At 39.1% G+C, this 24,516-nt stretch overlaps 1 protein-coding gene across 6 annotated transcripts in view; it reads left to right on the forward strand.

Moving 5' to 3' along the window:
• gulp1b (GULP PTB domain containing engulfment adaptor 1b) overlaps nucleotides 1-24,516 on the forward strand; it is a 77,508-nt gene that overhangs the window by 37,986 nt on the left and 15,006 nt on the right. For all 6 annotated transcript variants that reach the window (XR_009654491.1, XM_060918698.1, XM_060918696.1 and 3 more), the window contains 2 exons: nucleotides 12,153-12,224; nucleotides 18,272-18,333. Coding sequence is in view for 5 of the 6 variants with exons in the window: in XM_060918696.1 (XP_060774679.1) it covers nucleotides 12,153-12,224; nucleotides 18,272-18,333 (134 nt within the window). In the remaining variant the exon portion in view is untranslated. The remainder of the gene's footprint in view (nucleotides 1-12,152; nucleotides 12,225-18,271; nucleotides 18,334-24,516) is intronic.

Here is a 24,516-nt window from a genome sequence, read left to right on the forward strand (position 1 = left end):
CTTCCTGTTTAGTTTGCTTGTTTACGATGCATCAGAGATGACCCTGAATATGAAAATAATCAATTAGAGGTCCTCAAAATGGGGGGCGTTGTGGCTCAGGTGGATAAGGCGCCATACCATAAATCCGGGGACCCAGGTTCGATTCCGACCTGAGGTCATTTCCCGATCCCTCCCCGTCTCCTTCACCCTCCTGCTCATTTCCTGTCTCTACACTGTCCTATCCAATAAAAGGTGAAAAAAGCCCAAAAAAAAAAATCTAAAAAAAAAGAGATCCTCAAAATGAGGACTGAGAGAGAAAAATCACCTCTTGTGTGCATCAGGAGAATTTTAAATGCAGTCTGGGGTGTGGTGTTTTGGTGGCTCCCTCCCATGTCTCATTTTGTTATCGTGTTCAGATTTATTTTTAGTTTTACACAGAAATGCCGTCTTCTTGCTGGGATTATTTTGTACTCTGGAACAGATACGTGAGCGTGGGATAAAAGTCAAAGTCAAAATAAAAGGGTGAATTGCGGCTCTGATTTAGAAATGCACATCAGTCCGTTTTTTTTTTAAATGATTTTTAATTCTACTCTTATATTCTCAGTAAGATTATGAAACGGCCGTGTGGCCGCCGCTCGAGTGCATAATTTCATATCACATCATTACAAGATTACAAGCAGCAGCTGGGCTTTTTTTTTTTAACATTAATCCAATTTAGGATGAGATCAGATTATAGCTGCTGTACAGAGACTGTAACACGCCTCAGTGAATTTTAATGCACTTATGCACTAAAAAAAAAAAGACATAAGGTTGATCAAACCCTTCCTTTGTTTCGTGTTTTTAATTTATCTAGAAGTTTTCTCTATCTCTTTTCTCTGTTTGTCTGTAATGATGCTGCTGGAATCTTAATTTCCCTGAGGGAACCCGCCCAAAGGGATCAATAAAGTTTTATCTAATCTAATCTAATCTAATCTAATCTAATCTGAGATACTGTAAAAAAAATTTATTGTATTATTACTTTTTTTTAATGAGACAGGTGGGTACAGTTGAGCTTTACACTGGATATTGTGTGCTTTGTTTCTCTCTGAAGGTCTTATTTCTCTCATCCAACAAGCAAAGCTTTGAAAGCCTGAAGTTAACAAAACGCCGTCGTCCCTGCTTTTGCCTCCTGCTTTTCATTCATTCTTTCATATTCCTTTAGAGGTGAAATCAAATGATGTACATTTGTTTGGATTGTCATTGAGCAACTGGCAGCCGTTCCACCTTCACTTGAATAAAAAAAAAAAGCACTACTCGCACAGGAATTAATGGCCAACAGTAAAATATGGGCATATTTAAGTGACTGAGGCAGGCGCGGCGTTCCACCAGGGCAGGGGCCTTATCATGCAGAAACAGGCGCAGAGATTAGAGGGAAATTATTCAAATGGATTTAAGCTCTAAACGGGGCGCTCGGAGTCAGCACTTAAGATGTGCTCCATTATCGGTGAAAGCTTTGTCTTGGAGAAGAAAAAGGCCAGAGAGCCACACAGACGCTCGGCGCAGGTTAGCTGATGCACCGGACTTTTTAAAAGGGCTTCATTCTCTACTGACGCGTACAAGCTGTGAAATCACTTCATTACATCTCTGTGAGGGATTCGTTACTGTTTACTGACTAGAAGAGCACTGAGCAGACTGTCGGAACGCACTTCAGACTGTGATGGATATTTTTATTATTATTATTATTATTATTATTATTATTATTATTATTATTATTATTATTATTATTATACAGGATGTAATGTACAATCCATGTACGACCAGATTGAGTGGAATAACTGTTTTACTCTATTCACATTCCATATTCTATCCACACACATCGTATTTTGACGATTCATTTGTCTAGCTATTTATTGTATATTTATATTGCAATTTATTTATTTAGCTATTTATTCATTATTTAATTGAATGCTGTGTTCGTTCGCAACAGGAACAGTCCTGGAACTTTTCGATCGCACCTCATTTTGAGAAACAGAGCGTTTTTATTTGTATTTTTTGCAAATTCGATAAATAAAAACTTTATACAAAACGTCCGACAAAATCATTTCCGCTTAGAATGTAAACAAACCGGTGAAATGACAGGAGCAATTTGTGAATTTCGCTATTTATTTACTTGGTTATTTTGACGATTCATTTGTCTAGCTATTTATTTATTATTATATTGCAATTTATTTATTTAGCTATTTATTCATTATTTAATTGAATGCTGTGTTCGTTCGCAACAGGAACAGTCCTGGAACTTTTCGATCGCACCTCATAGGTAGATAAATAACTAATGTAAATAAATATCTGAATAAGCAAACTAGCAAACAAACATATATTTACCATAGCCTGGTTAATATCGAAAGAAAGAAAGAAAGAAAGAAAGAAAGAAAGAAAGAAAGAAAGATGATGGAAATATATGTTATTTACCAGCTGGGAGATCTGTATGGTGAAATACCGTGACTGAGGTCTTGAAAGTACTGAGCGAGGCCTTCTGGGCCGAGGTCAGTATTCAAGGCCGAGGTCACGGTATTTCACCATACGGCCCGACCTTAAGCTGGTAAATAATATATTTATTTTTTTCTTTACCAAATTCTAAAAGAAAATGAGAGCGCCCGAAAGGGAAAACCGAGCCAAGCCGCCATTTTGAATCCTCGTTCACGGCTGTAATGCAAATGCCTTCCTCCTCGGTATACAAGTGCACTTCCATGGCAGGAAAAAAACTACATTTTGCCGCCTATGTAGTCCCCTATTTATACAAATAGGAGTCATTCAGGATTCAGCCATGTTTTTGCTCGGTGTTAGCAAGTTATAGGTTTTTAGCTTTCTCCTGAAATGCTTTCTTTCATTTCTTCTTCCTCAGGGTAGTAAAACTCGCTTTCGCTGTGAACACTGTCGTTATCGCTATCCATGCTGTAAAATTAATGCTATTCTCCTGAGAAATGCAAAAATAAATGCTGACAAAAATTGCTACTATGTTTGTTGTTGTTGTTGTGAACGAGTGAGTCGCCAGAGGTCCGTAACTGGGGTCAGAACCGTAGGATACAGACCCGCTCGCCAGCCAATCAGAGCGCAGGATTTGATGGAAACCGCACCGCGAAAAAAATAATTTGCGATACATCACAATGGATTACAATGTTTTTAGATTTGCTTAAAAATTTGTACCAGTACAGTCGTGATAAACAAACCTATTAAAATGTAACGATAAATGATTAAAAAATGTACGGCATTCCGTTCTCTATTAAGTAAAAACCCTAATATTTTATATATTTATATACTTGTCTAGCAAACTGCTGCAGGATAAGAAGAATAAAACTCTGAGATGTTCTGTTACAGGAAAATAACCAAATTTGTTAAGTCTATTATGTCACAATAACCTGTCGTTTGTTATTTTCCAATAACAGCACATCCCTGAGTGTTTTATTGCTCATATATGTGTGTCAGAGTCTCACTTCGGTCCATAGTACGTCATCCTAGGCAGTGAGAATAATCCTATAATCCAAAACTGTGTAAGTTGTATTTATAACTTCACTGGACCGGAGACGATGTTCATGTCAACGTTGGCTCTGCATTTTCTGGATTAAATTAAAGACGTATTCAGCATTCAGTCCTGCTGCATGCGTACCGTCACTCTAATTGGTTTCCTTAACCGCTCATTTAATGAGATTATGTGCACTGGGGAGCACCTCATCATCATCATCATCATCATCATCATTATACCACAGTCCTCAGAGTCTGTGCTCCTGAAGAGCTAATAGCTGGCAGACAGAACGACTGAGATGAGATGAGATGAGATGAGATGAGATGAGATGAGATGAGATGAGATGAGATGGTGTGTGTGAAGTATACTACACCTACATTACATACATCGCCAACAACTGTACAGCTGTGTACAAAAGGGCTTTTGTGCTATTTTGAGCACAAAATCTGCCTCAAGGAAACATTTACTGCTACGAATCTGTTGTGCTCGAGAAATGAATCTTAAGTCAGGAGCTGCCCAGATCACTACAAATAAAATTATTCAAAAGATAAGAACAAGTCTGTAAGCAGCTATAAAGGTTGAAATATTTGCATCATATATACATAGTGTATATATACACTCACCGGCTACTTTAATAGGAACTTGTTGTTGTTGATTCTAAGATCAACAACAACAGGATCTTGGCTGCATGAGTGGAACCCAATGTGTTCTTCTGTTTTCTGTTGCATTCTGAGATGCTTTTCTGCTCACCACAGTTGTAAAGAGTGATTTATATGAGTCCTTATATCTTTCCTGGCAAAATCTCGGACCAATCTGTCCATTAGGGCGCATCAGTTGCCCTCACTTTCATAAAATCTGATGCATTTTTGTTTGGGTGTTCCTGTTCACCAATAAAGACATCCTGTAAAATGTTTTGACCATATTCAAAAGTCTAATGGTGGCACCATGAGGTTCATTTTTGCCAAAAAACGCTTATTTTATTTTATGTTTTCGCGTAAGGTTTGAATCACAATGTTGGACTCCATTTATTGATTTCTTGTGAGCCAGAGATCATGTTAAGAACCTTTGCAAGGGATTGAGAAGCATTAATGTGATTCATAATGCATTTGTATTGTTTAAAAGTAGTTGAACAATGATTCAATGAACAGCTAAAACTCAAACTGTGCTTGATAATATATTTAGAATATGGACTAAAAATGTGTATCTAAGATATTTGGTATACTCTATAAGGTGCCATCATGTTTCATGAAAAGCGATCAAAATTTTGTCATAAAAGTCATAAAATAGCAGCTTTTTCCATAACTTTGAGCTCCTGGTGCCACCATTAAACTTTTGAATTTTGTCAAAATATTTCACCCAGTGTGTTTTCTTACCAAAAGGAACAGAAAAACAAAAATGCATCATGATCGGAGGAACTTTTCATTTTTAGGGGGCAACTCATGCACCCTACTGTCCGTTTTCTGATCTCTGACCTCTCTTATCAACAGGGCGTTTGTTTCCACCCACAGAACTGTCGCTCAGTCACTCACTCAACCCGGTGTTTTTTGGTTTTTGCACCATTCTTTGTGAACTCTCGAGACTGTTTGTGTGTGAAAACCCCAGGAGATCAGCAGCTTCTGAAATACTCAAACCAGCAGTCCATCTGGCTCAAACCAAAGAAAGTCACACTTCACTGTGAGATCACAATTTTTCCCATTCTGATGTTTGAACATCGTGAGCATTAACTGAAGCTCTTGATTTGTATGTGCGTGATTCGATGCATCGTGCTGCTGGTTAGAGAGCTGTATCAAACAAAACAGCAGGTGGATGTAGGGGTGTTCCTAATAACGTGGTCGGTGTGTGTGTGTGTGTGTGTGTATATCCTTCAGAAACTTTTGAAGTGATTTTTTTTTTAAATTTAAGATCCTATATACCATCTGACCATTTTATTTTTATTTGCAAAATGATAAAAACGTGACTGTTTGGGTTCGGCACATTGTCACAAGGATGGTTTTATGGCTGAAATTAAACACAAAGCTGCACAGTGTGTGTGTGTGTGTGTGTGGCTACAATAAATCGTGAATGACACACACTAGGTCTCCTCCAGGTTCTCTGCAACCTTTTCCTCGACTTATTTCCCCCCACCAGCACCCTGTGGCTGTCACTTTTTTAATAAGCTATCCATCAGCGTTGCGGGCGAAACCTCCCGGCTGTTTTCTGCAGCTCCAGATTGAGAATTTGCGGAGCAGATCTTGCATAAGTCATTCCGCTTGTCATGCAGGTACCAGGAGAACATTAACACTCGAGTGGGAGATGGTGTAGGACATTAAATAGCTGTGCAGTTTAACCCTTTCAACACTCAACAACTTGAAGTGGAATAATTCACACACAAGCCCAAAGGCTGAGGAGGTGAAGTGGGATTAAATAGAATTAGAGTCATAATAGGACAATTTTAGGACTTGGTTACGGGGATTAAATTGAAAATTGAATATTGTATAATGAATTATTTATTATTATAGTTATGACTCTGATCATACATTTTAGCACCGTTAATGTAATGTAGTAGACTGCTGTAAAGGTGAGCTTTAACCTGGAAGGAATAAAACACTTAGAGGCGTGCTATTATCAGAAAATAACCAACCATGGCATAGATAGATAAACAAACAAACTTTATTTCAACAGCGTGGCCCATTCAGCACAGCTGGTGTCCATAGGGGCCCTGCAAAACTATACTGATTTACAGTTTCAAAAATACAATATAAAACTACATGAATGTACAATTTCAAAAATATTGTATTTTGAAATTGTACATTTGTGTAGTTTTTAAAATACAGTATAAAACTGTACTAATTTATAATTTCAAAAAATACAATATTTCCCCGTTTGCGCAAGGCATTGCGGGATACAAATTTGAAACAGGAGAGAAAAACGGAGGACGTGAGCGTGCGAATGAAACGTGAAAGACCGACTACAGTAACGGAAAGAAAGCGAGAAGAAACGACGTTATGTTCTATACGAAGGAAAGGAAACACAGGACCGAACTACCGTATTTTCTGGACTATAGAGCGCACCTGTATATAAGCCGCATCCGCTCTATTTTTAGAAAAAAATTTAAAAAAAGATATACAAGCCGCACCGGGCTATAAGCCGCAGATATCTATGTTGAAAAATTAGATATTTACTGCATGTACAGAACGATTTTGTACTGTAAATGTACATGTATGTACCTGAACAGATTCTTTCCGAATAGTGCCTTTTAACACGGCAGCAACTTTGCTGATTAAAACGGAACAGAACCAAGAGAAAATAACCGGTATTTATTTACCTTCATTTCTCCTGTGTTTGAAACCACAAGTCACTTTAATCATCTTCGCTGGATTTGAAAATAATTACCAGTTAGTAATTTGTCGTGCGTGTTCTATCTGCTAAAGATCTGCTAATTCTTCTTTGCATTGATTTTTCGTCTATCTTATTTTTGATTCTACTTCCGGTTAGAGCGCCCCTAGCGGTGGAAGAAAAATCCACAGAATAGCCGCACCTTTGTATAAGCCGCATGGTTCAAAACCTAGGAAAAAAGTAGCGGCTTATAGTCCAGAAAATACGGTAATAAATATCAGCGCTCTGCGAGCACCTCGGTGTGATCAGCTGTTCGTTTAGCGACAGAATGATTTTAAACCTGCGCATGCGCACACGGACTTCCTCTGTCTGCTTGACTGCGCGAAGCGAGTGATTTCATGCACATTATTTGCTTTAATCCCCTCAAATTAAATAACTTCCCAGCCACAGAACAGAACGGCCTGATATTTTGTGAGATGTTACAGAAATAAACATATATCACAATCACCACATTTCAGACGGAACTAAATTTCACCGATTTTATGAAATCAAAAGGTCTTCTAGCTTTAAATGATGAACTGATGCAGTAAAATGTTTCCAGCTTGCCTGGATATGTATACGCTTTATGAATAAATCAGTCGATGCTTTAGATAAGAGGGAAATATTAATGTTCAGTTAGAAATTCAGAGTGCATCAGTTACCTGGTCGTGACACGCTGTCCAGAGACGCACATGCATTCAATCACATCATACAATACCCTTCACACTCACAGGACAGGTTCAGCTCCTACTGAGCATCATGTGATTGTTTTTTTTTTTTTTCCCTCTGTAATGACACATGATTTAAATGAGATGCTCCTCTACTTCATCTTCACTGCTCTACTTTCCACCTCAGCATTAAATGACTTTGTCAGGAGTGGGTTTTATTTTTTCTTTGTGAGGCCTCTGTAGTGTCTCCTACACTCAGAATGTAATTAACTGTCCATTGCATTTCATTTTCTCTGCTATAATTAAGTATATAACCCTTCTCATTGATGGCAGTATCTCTGACTTGTGTAACGTCTTCAGCGAGACACTTTAATGAAAGTAATGGTGCGAAAGTTGGTGTTCAGCAGTGCCACACACGTCGATTCCCTTTCAGTAATTTCGACGTCTGATGTCACTTTTATTAACCCGTCCCTCCAATTAAACTCTCCGTCCTTTGGTATTTTGTATTTCTCAATGGGCTTTTAATGGTAACAGACTTTTTAGTTTAAAATCAGTTAGATCAGAAATGTAATATTTGCATCCTTTTCACTAATTTATACCGGTATGTGTATTTATTAAAGTTTTCAACTAGTGATGGAAAACATGATAAATATAATATCAGTATATTAATACTGTAAAAAAATACACACACAACAACTTTAAGACACCAAGTATATTTCAGACTTGCTGCAAAATATTTTTGTTTTATAAATTTAAAAAAAGTACAGAATTTAACATTAAATCATCTGCACTCAGTAAAAGTTTGTCATTTTTATTTTAAAACATCACATTCACATCACATCACATTATCTCTAGCCGCTTTATCCTTCTACAGGGTCGCAGGCAAGCTGGAGCCTATCCCAGCTGACTACGGGCGAAAGGCGGGGTACACCCTGGACAAGTCGCCAGGTCATCACAGGGCTGACACATAGACACAGACAACCATTCACACTCACATTCACACCTACGGTCAATTTAGAGTCACCAGTTAACCTAACCTGCATGTCTTTGGACTGTGGGGGAAACCGGAGCACCCGGAGGAAACCCACGCGGACACGGGGAGAACATGCAAACTCCGCACAGAAAGGCCCTCGCCGGCCCCGGGGCTCGAACCCAGGACCTTCTTGCTGTGAGGCGACAGCGCTAACCACTACACCACCGTGCCGCCCATTTTAAAACATAATAAACAAAATGTTTGAAAACGATACCCTTAATATCTCAAAGGTTTGATTAGATTTAGTATCATCACATCAGGGCGGCACGGTGGTGTAGTGGTTAGCGCTGTCACCTCACAGCAAGAAGGTCCAGGTTCGAGCCCCGTGGCCGGCGAGGGTCTTTCTGTGTGGAGTTTGCATGTTCTCCCCGTGTCCGCGTGGGTTTCCTCCGGGTGCTCCGGTTTCCCCCACAGTCCAAAGACATGCAGGTTAGGTTGACTGGTGACTCTAAATTGACCGTAGGTGTGAATGTGAGTGTGAATGGTTGTCTGTGTCTATGTGTCAGCCCTGTGATGACCTGGCGACTTGTCCAGGGTGTACCCCGCCTTTCGCCCATAGTCAGCTGGGATAGGATCCAGCTTGCCTGCGACCCTGTAGAAGGATAAAGCGGCTACAGATAATGAGATGAGATCATCACATCACCCAAACTTATTCACTGCTTTCCAAGGTGTAGAAACAAGACGAATTGAAATACAATCTTCTGAAAGTTTCAATCCAACCAAACACTTCCAGTTAGGTCCATATATATTTGGACACTGACACAAATTTTGTTTTTTTTTTACCTGTTTACTGAAACATATTCAAGTTATAGTTATATAATGGACATAAAGTCCAGACGTTCAGCTTTCATTTGAGGGTATCCACATTAAAATTGGATGAAGGGTTTAGGAGTTTGAACAACACTCTCCAGGAGGTAGGCGTATCAATATCCAAATCTACCATAAAGAGAAGACTGCATGAAAGTAAATACAGAGGGTTCACTGCACAGTGCAAGCCACTCATAAGCCTCAAGAATAAAAAGGCTAGATTGGACTTTGCTAAAAAACATCTAAAAAAGCCAGCACAGTTCTGGAAGAACATTCTTTGGACAGATGAAACCAAGATCAACCTCGACCAGAATGATGTAAAGAAAAAAGTATGGCAAAGCCGTGGTACAGCTCATGATCCAAAGCATATCACATCTGTAAAACACAGTGGAGGCAGTGTGATGGCTTGGGCATGCATGGCTGCCAGTGGCACTGGGTCACTAGTGTTTATTGATGATGTGACACAGGACAGAAGCAGCCGGATGAATTCTGAAGTATTCAGAGACATACTGTGTGCTCAAATCCAGCCAAACTGATTGGTCGGCGTTTCATAATACAGATGGACAATGACCCAAAACATAAAGCCAGAGCAACCCAGGAGTTTATTAAAGCAAAGAAGTGGAATGTTCTTGAATGGCCAAGTCAGTCACCTGATCTCAACCCAATCGAGCAGCATTTCACTTGTTAAAGACTAAACTTCAGACAGAAAGGCCCACAAACAAACAGCAACTGAAAACCGCTGCAGTAAAGGCCTGGCAGAGCATTAAAAAGGAGGAAACACAGCGTCTGGTGACGTCCATGAGTTCAAGACTTCAGGCAGTCATTGCCAACAAAGGGTTTTCAACCAAGTATAAGAAACGAACATTTAATTTACAATTATTTAATTTGTCCAATTACTTTTGAGCCCCTGAAATGAAGGGACTGTGTTTAAAAAATGCTTTAATTCCTCACATTTTTATGCAATCATTTTGTTCAACCCACTGAATTAAAGCTGAAAGTCTGAACTTCAACTGCATCTGAATTGTTTTGTTCAAAATTCATTGTGGTAATGTACAGAACCAAAATTAGAAAAATGTTGTCTCTGTCCAAATATTTATGAACCTAACTGTATTACTGACAACTGGTTTTGCAAAGGGTGCTTGGACCCCACAAATCGCTGCTTACAGCTATTTATATTTATTGTATCCGCATTCACTGGATATGAGCTATCGCGTGCTCTGGTTGGCTGCTCTACTACAAGGATATCAGCTCATATACCATGAGTAGCGAAAAAGAAAATGGCGGTGCGTGTTGCTGAACTAACTGAGGATGAAATAAAAATTCTACTCGAAAACAAAACCCCAAAAAATATGGAATGAAAGTATTTGATGGTAAGAATGTATCTTTTTAAAATTATTTATTTTTCAAGAATTATTATTATTATTATTATTATTATTATTACAACAGCATTTTTCACAAATTGCTCCTGTCATTTCACCAGTTTGTGTAAAGGTTTTGATTGATTGATTGATTGATTGATTGATTGATTGATTGATTGATTGAATTTGCAAAAAATAATAATGCTCCGTTTCTCAAAATCCAGTGAATGTGGATAGAATAAAAGAGTTATTCCACTCACTCAATCTCGTTGTACATGGATTACAGCCAACTGGATTCGGCTATAACCAGATAGAAGACCTCGACTTTTAGAAAACACTTGCAGCGCTATTTGCAATGTGTGCTTGAACCCCACAGATCACTGCTTACAGTTATTTATATATAGCAGCGATCTGCGGGGCCCAAGAATATTTTTCAGAAATAGCACTTTTTTTTTTCACCATCCTTACCATATTTTTAGTCCTGATATGATCACTGTGTCTGATGTAATTTGCTCAACCAGGTATTTTTATTTTATTTTTTTTAATGAACCTGCTAGCATCATATTCGTCTCATTTATAGACCATACTCTATTATTGCTCTATAATACTCGTTAGTAAAGTCAGGAAGCGGCCACTGCGCTGTGGCTCTTTAAGGCAAAAGGCAAGTTTATTTATATAGCACATTTCATACACAATGGCAGTTCAATGTGCTTTACAGAAGTAAAAACAAAAACAGTATACAATGGAGAAATAAAATTACATAAAATAATTTTATTTTTATTCTAAAACAATTAATTAAAAGAATTAAAAGAATTAAAAGAAAATAATAAGAATTAAACAATAGTAGAAATAAAATAATAAAATAAAGTAGAAATAGGAGGAGGAGAAAAAAAAGGAAACCAGCAGAATAGAATAAAGAATAAAATAGAATAGAGTTAAAATTAAAGTAAATTTAAAACATGCAGAGAAAGTAAAAATTATTTTAAAAAAAGACAATATTAATTATTTAACAGAAAGCATCTGAAAACAGCTTGGTCTTTAACCTAGATTTGAAACTGCCAACAGCAGGAGCATTTTTGATGTCCTCTGGCAGTTGGTTCCATAGCTGTATTGCATAGTAGCTAAAAGCTGCTTCATCATACTTTGTTTTAACAACAGGTTTTACCAGTAAATTTTTCTGCTGCGATCTGGTAGATCTGATTGGGTTAGGCCGCTGCAACATATCAGAGAGGTAATTGGGCCCTGTACCATTTAGAGATTTGTACACCAGCAGCAATGCTTTAAAGTCAATTCTGTAGCTTACTGGAAGCCAGTGAACACAGTTTGAGGTCATGGTGTGGTTCACTGACTTTGAGTTTGCAATGTCTGATTTTTTTTTTTTTTTTTCAGATTAACTGGACATTTTATGCAATCAGGATGTACAATTCCTCATGATCTCTCTTTGTGTTTCTCAGGTGGCTTCTGTCCAGACCCGTGGAGCTTCTTTTTTCTCGTCACGATGAACATTAGCTTCAACAGGAGGAAAGGTATGAGACGTGACAGCACTGCTCTGTCAGCTGTCGATAGCGTGGAGTTTGACTGATAACTCCAAGCCATTGTTAATCCCTCAGTTTTACTGCTTTGGCAGCAGTTGACAGAGTTGCAGTGTTGCTATTAAAAGAAGGAACTCATGACCAAGAAATGATGATGATCACACAGAAATAACCAAAGTCAGAGTTTATTATTTTATTTATTTAAAGGGATGCTGGCCAGAATGGGGGTGGAAACCCCCCCACCACCACCACCATTGTTGTAAAACTACATTCTACAGAAATGAGATTTCGGAGTATTGACTGAAACCTGATACTGATCCAACACTCACAAGCTCTCAGGCACTCTGCAGACTTATTGTCTTTTGTAAAGTCGTGTGAAAAAACTTGATTCTGGGCTGAAGATGGTTTGTGTTTTGTCTTTTGTCTTTTTCTTTTTGCACGCACAACATTTTACAAGAAGTAATTCCTTCTTCTAGAAAACAGACTCATCAATGGCGCAATGTATGAGTGTCTTGACTTCAACTAGTTGAAGTAAAGGATTTAATGTCATGGGTGTTGGTGCCATTTTGTCTGTGTTTGCACAGAATGGTGCGAAAAACAAAAAACACTGGGTGAGTGAGCGACAGTTCTGTGGGTGGGAAGTAAACAAATGCCTCGTTGATAAGAGAGGGGCAGAGATCAGAAAATGGCCAGATTTAAGGTGGATCAAGCTTTTTTTTGCCATGAAGGATATAGTAACTCATATAATCACTCTTTACAACCGTGGTGAGCAGAAAAGCATCTCAGCATGCAACAGCAGAACAGAAGACCACATTGGATTCCACTCCTGCAGGCAAGAACAGGGATCTTAGACGCAACAACACGTTCCTATTAAAGTGGCCAGTGTGTGTATAATGCAGTATTACTGATATTTATCAGACAATCTGTCGCACAAACTAATGTAACATCAAGGTATAATTTAGAATGAATATTTTTTATTTCTTCCCGAACCTTTTTTTTTTCCTTTCCCCCAGCTGCATGTCAGTGTGACCCCTGGACTGATTGTCCAAATGACTGAGAGGGTCTTACCTGCATTTCAAACCATAATTTGTTCATTTCTGTCTGTACAAATCCAAAATAAAGACTAATATGCACTGGCTTTCTCATTAACAAACACTCCGATTCAAAATTAATTTTGCTCTTCGTGTTTTTGTGTGAGGTGAAGCAGTTTCAGATGTGGTGAATCTCCAAACCATTTCCTTCCAGACCACATGGAAAGGAAAGCAACAGAATGGAAAATTATTTCAACCCAAAAATGGTCTGTAGTAGTAGTCGTTGTTCATGTTCATGTTGTTGTAGTGGTTGTTGTTGTTCCAGTCATTGTTCTAGTTGTTGTAGTAATAGTAGTTGTTGCTATTGGTATTGCTGTTTGAGTTGTTGGTTGTTGTTGTTGTGGTTGATGTTCCAGTTATTTTTTTTGTTGTAGTAATAGTAGTTGTTGCTATTGTTATTGCTGTTCTAGTTGTTGTAGTAGTAGTAGTAGTAGTTGTTGTTGTTGTTGTTGTTGTTGTTGTAATAGTAGTTGTTGTTATTGTTAGTGCTGTTCTAGTTGTAGTAGTAGTTTGTTTGTTGTTTTTGTTGTTGTTCTAGTAATAGTTGTTGTTATTGTTATTGCTGTTCTACTTGTTGTTTTTCAAGTTGTTTGTTCTTCCTGTTGTTGTTGTTCTAGTAGTTGTTTGCTTGTTTGTTTGTTGTTGTTCTAGCTGTTGTTGTAGTAGTAGTAATAGTTGTTACTGCTGTTCTAGTTGTTGTTCTAGTTATTTGTTGTTGTTGTAGTAGTAGTAGTTGTTTGTTGTTGTAGTAATAGTTGTTATTGCTGTTCTAGTTGTTTGTTTAGTAGTAGTTTTGTTGTTGTAGTAATAGTTGTTATTGCTGTTCTAGTTGTTGTTCTAGTTATTTGTTGTTGTTGTTGTTGTTGTTGTTGTTGTTCTAGTAGTAGTAGTTGTTTGTTGTTGTAGTAATAGTTGTTATTGCTGTTCTAGTTGTTTGTTGTTTTGTTGTTGTAGTAATAGTTGTTATTGCTGTTCTAGTTGTTTGTTGTTTTGTTGTTGTAGTAATAGTTGTTATTGCTGTTCCAGTTGTTGTTCTAGTTATTTGTTGTTGTTGTTGTAGTAGTTGTTTGTTGTTGTAGTAATAGTTGTTATTGCTGTTCTAGTTGTTTGTTTAGTAGTAGTTTTGCTGTTGTAGTAATAGTTGTTATTGCTGTTCTAGTTCTTTGTTGTTTTGTTGTTGTAGTAATAGTTGTTATTGCTGTTCCAGTTGTTGTTCTAGTTATTTGTTGTTGTTGTTGTTGTAGTAGTTGTTTGTTGTTGTAGTAATAGTTGTTATTGCTGTTCTAGTTGTTTGTTTAGTAGTAGTTTTGTTGTTGTAGTAATAGTTGTTATTGCTGTTCTAGTTGTTGTTCTAGTTATTTGTTGTTGTTGTTGTTCTAGTAGTAGTAGTTGTTTGTTGTTGTAGTAATAGTTGTTATTGCTGTTCTAGTTGTTTGTTGTTTTGTTGTTGTAGTAATAGTTGTTATTGCTGTTCTAGTTGTTTGTTGTAGTAATAGTTGTTATTGCTGTTCTAGTTGTTGTTTGTTCTTGTTGTTGTTCTAGTTGTTTGTTGTTCTAGTAGTAGTTGTTTGTTCTTGTTGTTGTTCTAGTTGTCGTTGTAGTAATAGTTGTTATTGCTGTTCTAGTTGTTGTTGTTCTAGTTGTTTGTTGTTGTTGTTGTTGTAGCACAAATTCACACTTACAAAACTGCATCCTAAAATCCCATCATCTAATACAAATGAAAACGGCTCAGTGTTTATCACAGCGCCCGGGATCTCAGTTATCCCACTTGCTGTTGGTGATGAACTTCCTTCCTGCACAGACCCTGACTTCCAGGCACATGGGTTATTAACGACGGAGACAGGACGTTCCCCCGGACCTCCTGTTAGGTCACAGCCCACGTTCAGCAGAGTTTATCTCTCGTTTTCACTCGTGCAGGTGGCTTTGAATATTTCATGGATGTTGGAGGGGTTTGCTGGCTGGAAGAAAGCTTGCAGCACTAATTTTTCATGGGCTTTAATCAGGATGAGTCCCTGCGCTTAACTGGTTTACAAGAAACTTTGATGCTTTGCTCAACTTTATGTTAAAAGAAAAACAGTCTATTAGGTTCATGAGTCATCAAATAACTGTGAAATTTTCATGTCTCTACTGGGATATATATTGAAGCTGTATTAAATTTTGAATCCAATTCAGATTCCTCTCCTCTGTAGATCAGCAGAAGTGTTAATTTCTTTCCATGAAGCACATCTGTTCCGTCTCCCTGATGTAAAAAGAGGACTGTACTTTTGTCTCTTGCCCATTTTTGTCTGTCTGTCTGTCTCTCTCTCTCTCTGTCTGTCTGTCTTCTCCACTGTTACCACTTTTCGACCAACAGGGAGCAGGTTCTTGACCTGGTTCCATTCAGAATTCTTTGAACATTGGTGCCTGCTAGTGAACCACAGCCCACGTTTCCACCAGTTCTTAGTGGAACCATTGTAATCAAGGCTGCGTCATGAATGGAGGGCGTTGCACGGAGCGCAATGATTTACCTCCGAGCTTTTGTTCTGTTATTGCAGATATTTGTTTTTGTTCCATTTTTTTTTAACTGAAGCTGTAACTTTTTCCATTGCGTTCTCCATTGCTGTGCTCTGCGCTCTGCTTCCTCTCCAAATTAATGACACGCCCACTGATGTCGAAACGGTTCACGCTGGAAAAAACAGCTATATTTTGGTTCCAACTGGGAACCAAGGTTTTAGGTTCTAAACAAACTTCTATTTTTGGTCAAAATGCTCTGAAAGGTTCAAAATTTGGTGCGAGAACCAGAACAGAGCCCGTTCCCTGTTCTAGCTTTGTCTCTTTCTGTATTTTATCTCTTTTTCATCCCCCCTCTCTCCCCCTCTCTTTTTGTGCTGACACAGGGCTAACTCATGTAGTCAGGTCATGCCACTGAAACTCTTTTTTTTTTTTTTTTAGCATTTCATTTATCACAGCTGATTTAGCTCAGGGACAGGACAAACAGACACCGAGAGCATGAGATCTGTTTATCTTCTACACATCATGCACCATATATTTACTCCAAGGGGAACAGGACATGGCCAAGGTTATAGTTACAGAGTACAGTACATGCTATTTGAAATTAATTCTTCGGAGAGACTCCAGGGTTGTAACCTCAACTTCATCACACCACCTCGTTGCTGTTGTTGTTGATTATTTTCCTTTAGCATTGTGTTTATATTTGTATTATCATGAGCATTAAAGATGAGGGCGGAGCGATCAGCCATTAGGGGCGTGTCTATAGCTTGACTGACAGGAGAGATGCAAATAGCAGTGTTTTTAATCACATTACGTTCACATTTACATTTCATCATGTTCTTCACTTTGTTCTCACGATGTTTTAAGAGTGTTTTAAGTTCTGACCAGGGCATGTTTACAGTGGTGCTTGAAAGTTTGTGAACCCTTTAGAATTTTCTATATTTCTGCATAAATATGACCTAAAACATCATCAGATTTTCACACAAGTCCTAAAAGTAGATAAAGAGAACCCAGTTAAACAAATGAGACAAAAATATTATACTTGGTCATTTATTTATTGAGGAAAATGATCCAATATCTGTGAGTGGCAAAAGTCTGTGAACCTTTGCTTTCAGTATCTGGTGTGACCCCCTTGTGCAGCAATAACTGCAACTAAACATTTCCGGTAACTGTTGATCAGTCCTGCACACCGGCTTGGAGGAATTTTAGCCCGTTCCTCCGTACAGAACAGCTTTAACTCTGGGATGTTGGTGGGTTTCCTCACATGAACTGCAATGTTTTCCTTTCTCCAAACATAACACTTCTCATTTAAACCAAAAAGTTCTACTTTGGTCTCATCCGTCCACAAAACATTTTTACAATAGCCTTCTGGCTTGTCCACGTGATCTTTAGCAAACTGTAGACGAGCAGCAATGTTCTTTTTGGAGAGCAGTGGCTTTCTCCTTGCAACCCTGCCATGCACACCATTGTTGTTCAGTGTTCTCCTGATGGTGGACTCATGAATATTAACATTAGCCAATGTGAGAGAGGCCTTCAGTTGCTTAGAAGTTACCCTGAGGTCTTTTGTGACCTCGCCGACTATTACACGCCTTGCTCTTGGAGTGATCTTTGTTGGTTGACCACTCCTGGGGAGGGTAACAATGGTCTTGAATTTCCTCCATTTGTACACAATCTGTCTGACTGTGGATTGGTGGAGTTCAAACTCTTTAGAGATGGTTTTGTAACCTTTTCCAGCCTGATGAGCATCAACAACGCTTTTTCTGAGGTCCTCAGAAATCTCTTTTGTTCATGGCATGATACACTTCCACAAACATGTGTTGTGAAGATCAGACTTTGATAGATCCCTGTTCTTTAAATAAAACAGGGTGCCCACTCACACCTGATTGTCATCCCATTGATTGAAAACACCTGACTCTAATTTCACCTTCAAATTAACTGCTAATCCTAGAGGTTCACATACTTTTGCCACTCACAGATATGTAATATTGGATCATTCTCCTCAATAAATAAATGACCAAGTATAATATTTTTGTCTCCTTTGTTTAACTGGGTTCTCTTTATCTACTTTTAGGACTTGTGTGAAAATCTGATGATGTTTTAGGTCATATTTATGCAGAAATATAGAAAATTCTAAAGGGTTCCCAAACTTCCAAGCGCCACTGTACGTCAACAGAGTGGTCAGGTTTTGCAGCTTTGTATTCGAACAATAAGAAAATCTTGTCAAAACTGGAAACACTTGTGTTCATGAACTCTGACTATCTCACACCAAGACAATGTCGATATAAGCAGTATTTCTTGCTATCGTTAGCAGACTAAGTGACGTGGGTCATGTGTTCAGATTTGCTTGTTTGTGTAATTGTTTCACTTCCTGTATCAGTGTGTTCAGATTCCAGAGCTTCATGGTGGATGTTTTACCAATTTTTATTTATTTTTTATTTTAACTTTCTATCTTTTCTGCAGATAAACCCACAATGCACAGCTCCGAAGCTCTGGTGAAGCATTACGTAGCCTACAGTGCTAAGGTAAAGTACAGAACAAAAACGCTGCTCTTATTCCTTCTCTGTCTGTGAGATTTTGTTCTGAGAGTGTAGCTCTACAAAATCAGTTTTTGCGTTGATGAAACTAACCGCCATGCTTTAATAAACCGATGAAATTCAATTCAATCTGTACTCAGTGGCGCGAGTCTGGAAAAGGTGTTACAGAGGGGGAACAAAACTGGAATTTCTATTTCTTTCTTGGATGCCAACAATGTGAGAAGAAGCTTAGCTTCTGTGAACTGTGATTAATGAATGAATTGTGTGATGTAAAAAGATATCATGATTCAGTAAAGCTAGGGTGACCAGATTTCCCTAGTCTGAAACCGGGACACTTTTGCGCTCGACCATGCTCGTGCACACACACCTTTTTTTTACGTAAACGTGACACTCAGAGAGGTGCTCTTATCATTTTGTTGAAGCTCACATTTATCAACATCTCACATGAAATAAAACAAACAGGCATTTTGTTATCTAGTAGCATAGTGGTATACAGGTCAGTTAAATTATGGTCAGACAACAGATTTTGTAATGGCTGAGAATAGGCCAGGCTATGTCCATAGGCCAAATTTAAACGGATTTATTTCACCTGTTTGTGAGAACACCAAGAAGAATGCATATGCACATGTAGGCTATATCTCTAAAATTGTATGCACTATAGCATGAACTTAAAAAGTAGATATGTGACCTCAACATAGCCTAGGTCAGAATCAACCTTACTAACCATTCCCCACAACTGAATGAATAAAGCAAGAAGATGTGTACACTTTAATGGAAGGTGCAACAAGCTGTTCAACACAGCAATATGGCCAAACTATCAGAATGGCATACATGTCAACCTTTGGTCAATCAAACCTGTATAACCAACCTCCAAAATCCGTATTTCCCTTATAAAATCCGTATAAGATGCAAATTAAAATAATTTACCTAAAATTTGAATGATAATTAGCAATGATGTATCCCAGTTACTTTTTATTCAATATTAATAACAATAAACCTTCAGAATGAATACAAAGTATTTTTCCAGTCTCACCTGTGAAAGGTAATCCCATGTGATCTCGTTTGGACGGTAAACCTGTTGGTACAGTTAAACGCAGCACATGAATGAGGCATCTTTATTCTCGGCTACTGTCTAGACGCTATACCAGAGACGGCTGAAGAATCTCCACTTTGCCCCATCCAATATGGCGGCGAGGATGCCGTATGATTCTACGCAGAAGGCGGCGTCTATGTTTATATGTCTATGACTTCACGGTTGGCGGGATTCTCGCAATGCGGTGTGCGCATGATCAAAAGTGGAACGAAGTCTCGCTACCACAAGATAACGCGCGATTTCATAAGACTCTTTACTGGCTGTCTGTGGTGTACAGTACGTTTATCATCGTGGGAATTGATTATAGCTCTAAATAAATATTGAAGTTTTTTTTAAAGAATCCGTATAACTTTATTTATACGCCCGTATACTACGTTTATTGAATCAAATCCGTATAAAATACGGACATTCTGTATAGGTTGACATGTATGGAATGGTATGTTAAACAGAAGCAAAAAAGAGACAAGTGATTTTGAGAATATACACTCAAACAAAACAGCAATAAAGGAGGAGAGGGGCGACAGCCCGAGGAAAGCCCCCACAGGAGCGCACATCATTTGCAACATAGGCTACCCAACTCAGTACAAGAACAAAGCACAGGAACAAAGCTAAGGCGACTGTCAATCCACCCACCCTAAACAAAATGCATTAGCCTACGTATATTTACAAGAAGAGTTTTAATGTGATCCAGTATATTGGCGTTACCACCGTGGGCTACGGAGAAGGAACACTTACTGTACAGTGTGTGCAGTAGGCTTCGTGCACATTGTTCTGCACCTCTCGGAGGAAGGGGTAGGTGCCCTGTAAATCTTTGGAAAAGGTACATTTTCTTTTCGGCATAATTGCTGCGGCATTACTGCTGCTAGCTGCTAGACAAAGAACAGTTAATGTTTATTTTATTGTTGCATGGCAACACGTTCTGTTGTCTGGAATAATGTGGCTAAATAAACACCCATGCCACAGGGCCAGGGGGCAGTAACCAGGAAAGTTTGCAATTCCTGTCAATTCATCAAAATAGTAAATGCAGACATTTCTCCGCTAATGATTCCCACGCTGCTCAGTCGCAAACGTCGTGAGTGGCGAAGACCGGGACATGTCCGTGTCCCGACAGACTTTTGTCGGGACTTGGGACACACAACCCCAAATCGGGACTGTCCCAGTAAAACCGGGACGTCTGGTCACCCTAAGTCAGGGGTGGGCAATTATTTTTTCCATAGGGCCACATGAGAAACAGAAAATTTTGTGGAGGGCCAGACTATAAGGCTGAACTAAATTCTGCATAATATTAATTGTATTTCTTTACATAAAGCAATAAATATCATTGTTTTTACAAGCTGCTAAGACTGGTAAGAGTATGGAAAAAACGAGGTTGCCTTACAAAAAATGTCATTTATTCAATCAAATTTCCCAAAACAATGGTTAACAAAATGTGAACGTTTGTACCATTTTTTTTCAGTCACATTCACCCCAAAACACAATAAAGACATCACAATATTGTCTTTCTACTCCAAATATCAAACAAGATGCATCATATTATAATAATGATGCCCACATTTGTAGTCTAATCACCTCATTTGGTGTTTTTTATTTGTTCAGTGAGAGAAATCTAGTCTCTGTTGGTCTTTAATGAGTGCATCAGAGTCAGGTTGAATGTCTGAGGTGGAGATGCGAAGCACAGCTGACAGATGATCATCAGTCGATTCGGTGTAGGAATCAGATCTACAGATCGGCTCGGGCTCCGGCGCCTGCTAGTGACGTCACACTATGTGATTGGCTGGACCGTTTGAAGGATGACGTACAAGTTTGTGGTTGGTCTGGACAAATTACGGAAGTAGTTATCGCGGGGTTAGGTTTCGTGGGATTTCATGTCATGTTCATGTCGCGCGGAGGCGAAGTGGCCAAGTGGTTAGAGCGCTTGACCACTAAGCGAACGGTCCCCGGTTCGAGCCTCGGCTCGACGGGGATCTGGGGCTCGCTCCCTGTCCACCCAGCAGTGAATGGGGACCTGGTGGAAACACTGGGGGAAGTAAGGCGGCGAGGAAAGGAACTGGCCATCCTACCTCACTATGCCGATGGCCCAGGACAAGTGCGCTCTCTAACAGGCACTCCCCCAATGTACGAATCGTATATGGGACCCTCTCTTCTTCTTCATGTCGCGCGCATTGCGTTTTTGTTGAACACAACTTCAAAATAAAAGCAGTGCACATTCAGTCCATGCATGAGGTAAAATTAGAAAATATGTTTATTTTGTAATTTCTAATTAACCTTATGCGGGCCGGTCAGAATGAACCAAAGGGCCGGATGCGGCCCGCGGGCCGGAAAATGCCCAGGTCTGCCCTAAGTAAAGCCTATAAATTAGCAAAATTGAGATAACTAGCACCTTCGGAAACCTGTTGTGAAAACTGTAGTTTGGTAGTTTGCTAGCTGGATAAATAACTAACTTTTGACTGCATTTAGCAACAGTCTCGTAACATAATAGCACAAATTACCTCTCAAAAGTAATAAAGTATTAATATAAAATGGCTTACTGCGTGAAACCATATTTAGCTGTGGTTTAGCTAGCAGTTTCAGTGCTAACAATGTACAATAAGTTAGCCATATTTGAGACCAAGTGCTTTGTCTCATTTTTAGATAAATGCTACATGTTAACATGACAAACATCTTCTTATCTTTTTTTTTCTTCCTCCTGGCAAGAATATATGACACATTAAAGCGTTTAAAATGAGCAAAATGAACACTAACACATTCTGAAACCTTTAAAAGAAAAGCTATTCAATAGTAGTTTCCTCAGACTGTCCACTTTTCTCTACAGTGGTAAAGGTTTAGCTTGTTTAGCACACTGTTAGCCCAATAAATAACCAGCTCAGGTCCTAGCATGTCTTTTGACTACATCTGTTAGCAAACAATGAGAACAATAATCATACTTGTATAAATTACCTATCAAACATAATAAAAATGTATTAATACTGTATAAAATAGGTTGCTTTATAAATAAATGTTTAGCTATGGGGCGGCACGGTGGTGTAGTGGTTAGCGCTGTCGCCTCACAGCAAGAAGGTCCGGGTTCGAGCCCTGTGGCCGGCAAGGGCGGAGTTTGCATGTTCTCCCCGTGTCCGCGTGGGTTTCCTCCGGGTGCTCCGGTTTCCCCCACAGTCCAAAGACATGCAGGTTAGGTTAACTGGTGACTCTAAATTGAGCGTAGGTGTGAATGTGAGTGTGAATGGTTGTCTGTGTCTATGTATCAGCCCTGTGATGACCTGGCGACTTGTCCAGGGTGTACCCTGCCTTTCGCCCGTAGTCAGCTGGGATAGGCTCCAGCTTGCCTGCGACCCTGTAGAACAGGATAAAGTGGCTAGAGATAATGAGATGAGATGAGATGTTTAGCTATGATTTAGCTAGAAAGCTCATGAGGCTATCTATCTATCTATCTTGGATTATGTGATACACTAAAGCCTGTACTTTAGCTAAATGATCACTAGCATCTTCTTAAACCTCTTCTGATGTAAAAATTATTTAATTATATTTTTCTGACCTAAACTGCTGAAGAAAAAGCAAGTCGAATTTACACTGCTAGCTCGCTTGCTAACAAGCAGCTAGCTAGCTGTGTTGAAGACCAAATGCTTTGGAATTACCTCAGATAATCAGATTCTACTGTTATAGCAGTAAAAATGATCTTCAAAATGGGTGAAAAGATTGATGTATTGACTGGTAAAGTTATCATCTCATCATCTCTAGCCGCTTTATCCTTCTACAGGGTCGCAGGCAAGCTGGAGCCTATCCCAGCTGACTACGGGCGAAAGGCGGGGTACACCCTGGACAAGTCGCCAGGTCATCACAGGGCTGACACATAGACACAGACAACCATTCACACCTACGGTCAATTTAGAGTCACCAGTTAACCTAACCTGCATGTCTTTGGACTGTGGGGGAAAACGGAGCACCCGGAGGAAACCCACACGGACACGGGGAGAACATGCAAACTCCACACAGAAAGGCCCTCGCCGGCCCCGGGGCTCGAACCCAGGACCTTCTTGCTGTGAGGCGACAGCGCTAACCACTACACCACCGTGCCGCCGTAAAGTTATCAATTGGTTAAATTCATACTTAAAAGATAGAAGCTTCTTTGTTACCCTGGGAAATTGTTCCTCAACGTCAATGTCCTTGACCTGTGGTGTCCCCCAGGGGTCGATTCTTGGACCATTACTTTTCAACCTTTATATGCTCCCACTTGGGCAAATTATCAATAAAAATTCAATTTTGTATCACTGCTATGCAGATGACACCCAAATTTATTTTGCTCTATCACCTAATGATTATGCCCCCCTTGAATGTCTCTACCAGTGTATCGATCAAATCAACAGCTGGATGTCAAAAAATTTTCTTCAGCTGAACACAGATAAAACAGAAGTAATTCTATTTGGAAAAAAAGATGAAAGACTCAGGATTACCACTATTCTTGACACAAAAGGGATTAAAACTAAAGAAATGGTTAAAAATCTTGGTGTTTTCATTGACAGCGAGCTAAACTTTGACAGTCACATGAAAGCAATCACTAAAACGGCATTTTATCACCTAAAAAATATTTCCAAACTAAGAGGACTTATGTCAAAAAATGATCTGGAAAAACTAATACTTGCCTTCATCTCTAGTAGGGTTGATTACTGCAATGGCCTTTTCACAGGCCTGCCAAAAAAGACCATCAAATGACTTCAGCTGGTTCAAAATGCAGCGGCTAGGGTTCTCACACGAACAAAAAGAACAGAGCACATTACTCCAATTCTAAGGTCCCTTCACTGGCTTCCAGTAAGCTACAGAATTGACTTTAAAGCATTGCTGCTGGTGTACAAATCTCTAAATGGTACAGGGCCCAATTACCTCTCTGATATGTTGCAGCGGCCTAACCCAATCAGATCTACCAGATCGCAGCAGAAAAATTTACTGGTAAAACCTGTTGTTAAAGCAAAGTGTGGTGAAGCAGCTTTTAGCTACTATGCAGTACAGCTATGGAACCAACTGCCAGAGGACATTAAAAATGCTCCTGCTGTTGGCAGCTTCAAATCTAGGTTAAAGACCAAGCT

Source organism: Neoarius graeffei, chromosome 4 (assembly GCF_027579695.1).
Source record: "Neoarius graeffei isolate fNeoGra1 chromosome 4, fNeoGra1.pri, whole genome shotgun sequence".
NCBI classification, from domain to species: domain Eukaryota; kingdom Metazoa; phylum Chordata; class Actinopteri; order Siluriformes; family Ariidae; genus Neoarius; species Neoarius graeffei.